General features: G+C 35.6%; 1 protein-coding gene across 1 annotated transcript; it reads left to right on the top strand.

The window, feature by feature from the left end:
• Nucleotides 1-945: 945 nt before the first annotated feature.
• On the top strand, nucleotides 946-3,811 carry LOC145689832 (uncharacterized). Its single transcript, XM_081764052.1, has one exon. It carries the CDS (start codon nucleotides 1,190-1,192, stop codon nucleotides 2,426-2,428), a length of 1,239 nt encoding a protein of 412 aa, XP_081620178.1. The 5' UTR covers nucleotides 946-1,189; the 3' UTR covers nucleotides 2,429-3,811.
• The last annotated feature ends 5,612 nt before the right edge of the window (nucleotides 3,812-9,423 follow it).

Here is a 9,423-nt window from a genome sequence, read left to right as displayed (position 1 = left end):
GAAACTGTACACACTGTATATGTAAGAAGTCATCGCGTACTTTGGGGATAGCATTAGATTGTACCTGTGAATACTTTAACACGAGCTGAACCTTTAAATGTAAACAATTTCTCAACCCTTATTATAACTATAGTCTCAGTTATAACTATCAAAACACTAATTACAGTATTACATTTAGGTGGAAGTTCTCATCTTGTTTGATACCCCATACGACCAGCCTGTCGTTTATAAGAAATGCAATATGGTGATTTGAAATAACAGATATGGCTCGAATAACCCTCTATACCGATTTACTTATACACGCAGGTGAAGTTGGATCTGCCATGAAGTAATCTATTTCGAAAAGTAAAAAGAAGTGTGTTGAAATTTGAATCAAAACATAGAGTTGGAATTTGACACCCTTTATTTTTTATGTTTCTCTTTCGGGTTTTTAAAATTGTTTCTCCTGTGTCAAAAGTTACGATTAAACACTCCCTTCAGCTTATTTTTCATACTCAGCATTATATAATAAATCATAACAGAGAAAAATATTAAATGAAATCCAACTTTTCAGTGATGATATTAATTGCATTGCAGTAAGCATCTGCATCCATATTTTATCTGTTTTCTTCTTAATAAAGTAAACATCATCTGTACACTTAGCGAAGTTCGTGCCCAACGCTTTAGTAAAGGTCACGTCTATTATTAAAAGAATAAGAGATTATTGTGTACTAATTATGTAAGAAACATATGTTATAAATTGATAAGTGACACAGTAAAGTGGTACTGTGAACTTGAACTTGTTAACCTATTAATGACATAGGATTTCCATAGGAATTACAAAGCACATAAAGAAGAACAGAAGAATTTGCATCTATTGTTATTATCACGAAAATTCATTTCATGAACTGTCGCTTTTCTGTTTACACAACTTTTTAATTTATGGTATATTACTACGAGGTGTTTATAATTTTTATGTTACGTCATAATATCTCCGACCGAATTGTTAGCTCCATGATTAAATAAGAATAACTACAAATATATCAGTGCAAAGTTTTGCCAGTATATAAAAACTCAAGTATCCAGGTACCAACTCTTTATTTCATACCACAGAACTTCATATTTACCACAACAGAAAATACAAACTTGAAGACTTTCGACGAAAACCAGTTTGTGTTTTTTTCACCAAAAGAACAGAATTTTTAGTGTAATGGCTACTGCTGTTTATAGTGCACCATTCTCCACAGAAGACATTGCCAAAGTTATTCGTAAAGTATCCAATACAAGTTCTGTACTAGTGAAAGATGTTAGGTTCAGTGCTGGTACATCTGAGCTCTCCGGTTTCCTGGGCAGCCACCGAAAGGCTACAGTGATAGTGGAACAAAATGGCAAAGAGAAAGAACACCATTTCTTCATCAAGTGTTTCCCGCAGCAGCCAAGTCAGAAGTCAGTGACTGTAGAACTGGAAGCTTTCAGTGCTGAAGTTGCATTTTACACCCAAATTATTCCTCAATTGAACCAATTAGGAGTAACTCTGCCTTATCCTACTTGTTATTTGGCCAAAAGTGATAACGTTAACGATTTCTTGATTTTGCAAGACTTATCCAAAGTTGGTTACCAGTTAGCGGACAAAAAACGAGGCCTGGATTTTAACCATTGTTCTCTAGTATTACACGAGCTAGCTAAACTTCACGCTGCCTCGGTAGTCTTAGAGAAAAAGAAAGGACAATGTCTCCGTGAAGTGTTTCCCTTTCTGAAGGAGAAACTGTTTTCTACTGATTATCCAATATGTGTTGACATGATCCATAAAACAATGGAGACGATACTTGAGTTAGCTCACCATTTACCACATCTTAAAGCATCGATACCTGCCTTTGAATCGAGGATACCCCATATTCATTCTGAAGGAGCAAGACTCGTGCAGCCGTGTAACCTCATCAACACTGTTTGTCACGGTGATATCTGGATTAACAATATGCTGTTCAAATATCAGAATTCCCAACCAGTGTCTGTAAAGTTGCTAGATCTTCAAATTGCAAGATACGGTCCTCCCATTCTGGACGTTAATTTGTTTCTGTGGGTAAGTACAGTTCGAGATTTTCGACGAAAAAACGAGAAGAAATTATTGGAGATATATTACGAATCATTCATGAACGTTTTAAAACAGTTGAAGGGAGACCTGCCGAATTTCACGTTTGAGAATGTGTGGAAACTTTTCAAATCAAAATCTCTTCTGGGAGCCATCTATCAAGTGATTTACCTTCCCTTTGTACTGATGGAATCAGATGACATGGAACAGGTTCTTGATCCGACTAGAGCTGATGAATTCGAGTCGTATTTGAAAGAGAAACAAAAGAAGAAAACTTGTGAGAGGTTTCAACAGAATGAAGACTTCCGAGCTCGCATGTCTTCAGCTATTGAAGAGCTCTTTGAAGAACTAAAACTGTGAATATTAAATTTAGTGTCGTGATTATTGTGGAATCGTTATTAACAGAAGAGAGCGCCATTAACAGTTCAAATGGAAGTGTTGATAAAGTGTTCAAGAGTTGTGCATTATACAAAACAGAAAGTTTTGCTTTAGCTCCTATAGTAATCTAGACAATGTTGTGTTCTGATACAGCACGATAACTTAAATTCTATCATGTAGTTATATATGTAAAATCATACTACTAGGAGAAAAATGCAGGGACAGTGGAGAAACTAGGCAAAAAATATTGGGAGATAATCAGAAATGGGAATTGATATAACTGGGGAGGAATTCAGTGGGAGAGCTCGGAGAAATTTTCCCATATTTCCCTTGAATAAAGTTTGAACATTTCAATAGATCAATCACTTCTAGCCCTATGCTCTCTGATATAATTGTCTTGTTTAACGAGAAATGGAAAATAGTTTTAACATGAACACTATATCAGGTCTACTGTACCATTCGAATTTTATATTTGTTAATCACATTGACAGCATGATAAATGAGAGTAAACAGAAATCTTGAGTTGGTTCTCAAATGTAGAGTTACCCATGGGACGAGACGATACAGAAATAAGGTTTCATCGCGTCGTCTCGTAAATTTTGTAGAGTCTTGTTTTTTCTCGATCTTCGAAGTCTCCTTTCTCGTCTCGATTCTGTTACATATTAGAAATGTCATACTCAGATTGTTGCTGTACAGTTTAATTATATCTTCAGATATAAAGTAAAGTTTACTAGTTAGGCTTAACTACACATAAACATATTCAAACGTAATGTATCATTACCGATTGTAGATTCTAGACGAGCATTATGATTACAGTATTATTTCCACAAAAAACAGTTATAAATATAAATGTACGTATAAAAATTAGACATTGTACAAATATTTAAAAACCCAGCAAAATCTCCAACAGTCTGACAACATCTTCCAATAGTCTCGACAATCTTTTGATCAAATTTTAGTTCCTATACTCTGAATCTTGTAACCCTAGAACAATGTTTGAGATCTAGGACTTGAATGTGTTGGTGTAGTCCACTAAACTAGAGAAATTTTTAACCTTGTTTCGAAATTAAAAATATACTTCTTGTCCCGTTTTCGACATGAGAATCCGGAGAAGACAACGCGAGAAACTTTTTATCTCGAGAGCAACACTACTCAGATATAGAAGAGTTTAATAAATCAGAGACTACAGAAAATTTATATACATATTATGCTCACTTCGAAGGTGACTGAATATGAAGCCATAGTGAGGAACCCGATAATAAAATTTACTCTAAAAATAAAAAAAAAATTAAATTCTCAGGTGTATTATAAGTAACCATACATTTCTTCCGACAAATAAACACCATTATTTACTGAATAATAATTTCAAAGCTATAACTCTTAACCAAAGGAGAATATTTTATATCTGTATCTGCAGATGTGTGTCGTTTCGATTTATATTCTATAAATATTTATAATTGTAACATTATATCCTATCATTCCATGGTCAAATAGGAGACAACGGATGGTTAGCCTTAACTTCGCCATACGATATAACAATAAAAAGTAAAGAAAACATTGTACGAACATACAAAATACAAACAGAAGAATATTTTTACAATCCAAACAGCAGGAGGGTATATACTAGGGTGGAGCGAAAAAAATCAAAAGTTGTCCAATTAAATAGCTCTAGGTTTCAAATTAACTAGTACAACATTCGTGAATTTTTTTTCATAATTTTTGTACTCCATCTTCATTCCCCGCAAGGGCCTTAAAATTTTGTAATTTTAATGAAAATTTGATTTTTTTGAAAATATTGAAACTTTTTAAAGCTACCCAATGAAATCAAACTAGGTGTCAAAAGTTGGATATTGACTAGATTGAGTACAACATTTATGATTTTCAAAATAATTTGCATCTTCATTACCCATAAGAGCCTGAAATTTTGCAGTTTTATGATAAATTTTGAAAGAAATTTTGAATATTAAAAAAGTTTTAAAACCCGCCAAATCACTTCACACTTGGTTAAGAAAGAATTGTGTTCACTACCATAACACCTATGGTTTTGAAATAATTTTTGTGCTTTATTTTATTATCTGCAGAAGCCTTAAATATTGGAATTTATACAATAAATCTCAAAATTCGTTGAAGACTCCGACAAGTTTCAAGAATTGTCAAATAATATCGTATTATATTTCAAGCCTTCAGCGTGACTAGTTTAATTTCGATGATTTTTGAAAATATTTTCCCTTCATCTTCGTTACCTCCAAGAAGTTTTTAAAATGCAGTTTCACAGTAATATCTAAAAATGTATTTAACCTAATATTAAGATACACTATGTAAATTTAAGAATTTTGTTTTGAAATCATTTTGATGTGCAGCTCTTTGCTGGTTCCCAGAACCACTCAGAACTCACCACGAGGAGTTCCGTCCATCCTCCCATCCCATCCACTCTACCTTTGGAAATTATCTCCTTAACTCGTTGGTTTGTATTTAGATTTTGTTTCACATGTGGGCATAATTGACATATCCAAAAGTCTTGTTCTGCTAAATCCATATCGAGCTAAGAAATCACACTTCAGACGAAGCTTCGGTAACAGTTTTAACGCATCTCTCGACTGCTTGGGTATGACATGGCAAGTGAAAACTGACAGAAGGACAAATTAACCTCCTGTTACACATTTCTGTAGATCCTCCTCCGACAAATGTCTCCTCAGAGGTGGCTCGGTTACTTCGCGTTCCTGCCAGTTGATTAGGTCAATAGAATCCTTAGCACTAAAAGTGTATTGCTGGAATACTGAACTTGCGTACAGGTTTGAGCTTCCGACCTTGCGTCAAGGATTTTACGCATAACTAGTTCTCGAATATGCTTTCGATCATCGGAGAGCACAGTTACCAGTAAATTATCCAGATGCGAGAAGAAACCATTGGCTGAATTGTCCTATCTGCAATGAGCTTCAGTTCATTGCTTAAGTACCGTAAAAATGCTATAGTACTATATAAATTCACCGGAGCATTCTTCATAGTAGGGTTACATGTAATGTAAAACCACATCGGAGCATTCTTCATAGTAGGGTTACATTTAATGTAAAACCACATCGGAGCACACATTTTCATGATGAATGTAACAAGCTCCTTTTAAGTTCGAAGTTGGGTCAGTAGTGCTTATGTACACTGTAAGCACTATGTTCGTAGTAGTGATCTATCTTGCGTGGGATAATTTTTCAGGACTTCTTAATGCAAGATTCGGTGAACACCTAGCAGCAGATATTGCTTTGTTAATATTCCACATGTATCTTTGGTCTGTGCTAAGGTGTCTGAGGTCTTTTTCTTCCATGTCCCGGAAAGTTCCTTCACTCCATTGAAAATTAACGATTGGTAAATTCTCAGAATTGGTTAAACTTTTTTTCTATAGTTTTCGAGAATTTTTGAGGACCCACTGCTGTGCCATCTAAATGCTACAGAATATGCCTTGCCCATAGAAACTGCAAAATTTCAGGTCTTTGCGGGGAATAAAGATGCAAATTATTTTTACATTGATGAATGGTGTAAGTCAATCTAGTCATTGTACAACTTTTGTCAACTAGTTCAATTTCATTAGGCAGCTTTAAAAAAAAATTCAATATTTTAAAAAAATCATTAAAAAATATTGCAAAATTTTAAGGCCCTTGCGGGGAATAAAGATGAAGTACAAAAGTTATGAAAAAAACTCATGAATGGTATACTAGTCAATACACAACTTTTGACACTTAGTGCTATTTAATTGGACAACTTTTCAGTTTTTCGATCCAATCTAGTGTACACACCGTGATCAACCGTAAGTACCAGTTCAAACTGACCCAAGAGGTAGTGTGGCAAACGGACTATTTAACACGGAGACAGCCACTCCGTCAGAATCTTTAGTCAGGTAGTGGCAGTCACGATGCATGCTTAACAATGTCTGATGCGTGAACTCTTACGCCAGCAACCCGAAACATTCGTCATGCGAAAAGAGGAAAGCTCAGTGTATCACAACAGAGCAACTTGTTGGTTCCAGACTTTCGTGCAGATTGTAAACATGTCAAAGATCAGAAATGATCCTCCTGGTAATAGAATGAGGCCAGAGAGTCCCTTTTCACCTAAATTAAATGTATGGAAGTATGTAATATGTTAATATATTTAAGATTTCTACTTTCCATCCTGGTCATGATGTATCAATAGTGCTCCTTCCGTAAATTGGCACGTGGTTGCCGCCTAACTGCCACATGACTGCCCACGGAAGGAGGAGATTAAAGTCTGTGCATTGACCAGTTAAATTGTGTTGCTGAAACAGTGTTTGGTGAACAACAATAGCAGATATCAGTGACTTCACTTTGGAAGAGTGCTTAGTCGCAAGTGTGTTGGCCCATGAACGGGAGCACAACAACGAAAATATGCCAAAGGTGATGGAAAGGTTTCGTGAACGTTTCTGTTTAATCTAAAATAATGTGTTGGTTTATGTAAATTGTGATTGTTATGCTAATTGACCTGTGTAAGTTACCTCGGTATTAATTATGTATAGTGGTATTATTATACCACATTGACTTGATCCCTAGTCTTCCGTTGCAAGCGCTGCTATCGTCTGAAGGAATTCCACTCACTTTCTCTCGCTTAGCAACAGCTGAACCCTTATTGGCTCAACCCGAGGTTGTGTGAGGGTGTGAGCTGTAGTTCGCATTTTTGCCACGGCTCAAGACATTTTGGCAGCACTATAGTATTGCAACTCATGATAACGCTCTATAAGTACCTTGATAGTTAATATGTGAAAGGAAAAGAATTCTGATGATAAGGTTTATTACAATAATTTCTGCTAAAGTTACATTATTACAGATATACAGACTTGTTGACGTTAATAATCAAACATTAATTCATTAATGAAGTGAGCTCAATGAATCTGCAAATTCAAACAACATGAAATAAAATTAACAAGATAAAAATAAGTTATGCTTTAAAAGCAGTTATGAAAAAGGCCTTGCAGATTTCCATGAAGAAATTACTTCTTCAGAGACTAAGATTCAAAGAAAGAGGTTAGAACTTACTTTACAAATTCGGAGGTCTCTCTCTAATCTCGACATAGTGTAAGCTGAAGATGTTCACTGTCGGACTTTCGAATCAGATCAGGATCAAGATGATTCTGTTCTAATTTTCCAAGTTTATATACTATAGTCTGAGAGACCACTTTCACTATACAAAAATGTAAGAACAATCAGTACGTACCGTAAATTGGGGTGACTTCGGACATTTTTTAAAGTTTTTTTTAGTTTATGTTTGTAATAATTATAATATCATAATGGAAAAAATAATATATATTAGTCAAGGCTTTACTTATCATTTGATGGCCAGCAAAGAAAGTAGACATGGTTACAACAATAGTAAAAAAACATAAACGATGTCCGGAGTCACCTCACATTCTGGGGCTGCTTCGGACACTATTTATTTTTAATGTATTTCCGATTTATGTGCATCAACAGGAGAGTATTCGGACATAATTTGTTAAGTGTATTATACGGGGTGATTAACCATGTCATAATTGACTTTTTAATAATTGTTTTTAGGTTTATTTTTATTTATTTTACATTTATTGTTTTCATTTCAGGATTATGCTTTATTTCAATTTACAATGATGATGAAACCAATACGGGTAGTGTTAAAAAAACAAGGAAATGAGACATAAGAAATTTGAGATTGACAAAAGAAGATACACATTTTTTACTTACATATAACACACTTATATTGCTTTCTGGGAAACTCTGCACACTGTTCGTGTGCCCATCCTTTGCAAACCTGACACCTGACCCACTCTTCTCCAGGCTTACTTCGCGACCACAACTCACTGCAAACAATGCATGGGGTATTTTCTGAGTCACTGGCTTTTGACGTGTCCCTTATGAGTTCTGGGTGTTTACATCCTCTCTTTACAATCACCTTGGATTTGCCAGGGTCATCTGTGAAATTTGTCTCATCGTAATTTATTATATTTGATGGTGGTACGCCATCCAGAACTTCTTCCAAATTGTCGAAATAGTTGTTTTAGCATCTCACAATTAACAGCAGCGCGAAATCGTTTTACATTTTCTCCAAATCTGTGTGAAAGTTCAGGGTGGCGCTGAAGAAATAACTTGCACCATTCGGAACCTGGGCAATTATTCCTAAATCGCTTTTCTACTCTGCCTACTCTGTTCAAGTAGCCCTGAACTATGAGCTGAACGTCTGATATTCGACACGGGAAACCCCATTCAGCGCATTTCATGAGTCCCTGTACAAGCTGTTCTTCTTCTTTGAATGTCAAACACTTCTGACCTCCATGGTGACCTGGATGCTTGTTTCTTAGTTTGTCAGAAAGGGTACTCCTTGGTACCTGATACTGTCTCGCAGCTTGCCTTATTGATACTTTCCTCGAAAGGACCACACTTATGGCCTTTTGTAAATTTTCACTGCTGTAATGTCGATAGGGGCGACCCCCTACAATTTTCTTATACACTCGTACCATGTCCGAAATCACCTCACACTTGGCTTACAATTCAAATTAACGTTCTCAGCTGAACCTCTCTAATGATTACATTTGAACTGACTGGCTAAATTCAATACCGAACACCAGGTGCGTGCGAACGGATATTCGACTTAAGTTGACATTCCGCGAAGGCTTCCCAACAAAGAGGTTTTTCAGCCACGCGGTAAAAATAGAAAATATTATCGGCAAGAACAAAGACTATTTTTCAAGGGTTGGTGCCAACAATAGAACTTTTAATAACTGAAGTCGGTAAAACCAACAATACAGACTTGATTGTAATGCATTGTGGTTTATTTGAAGCACGACAGCAATGAGAGAGAATATTAAAACTCATAGGCGTCATAATGTCCGAAGTCGCCCCGACTGTCCGAAGTCGCCCGGTTTACGGTAATAAGTCCTTGTGGCTTATTTTCGTAGTGTTTTTTTTTTCAAAAAAGTTATTTGTCTTATAACGTTTCAGTTATTTTTC

This window comes from Thermobia domestica, chromosome 7, assembly GCF_964235325.1.
Source record: "Thermobia domestica chromosome 7, izTheDome1.hap1.1, whole genome shotgun sequence".
NCBI lineage: Eukaryota > Metazoa > Arthropoda > Insecta > Zygentoma > Lepismatidae > Thermobia > Thermobia domestica.
Note: the sequence above shows the minus strand (reverse complement) of the source record. Positions and strands in the feature narration are given on the sequence as shown.

Excerpts from the sequence above, each read along its gene's own strand:
- LOC145689832 (XM_081764052.1), top strand. The coding sequence starts at position 1,190 with ATGGCTACTGCTGTTTATAGTGCACCATTCTCCACAGAAGACATTGCC.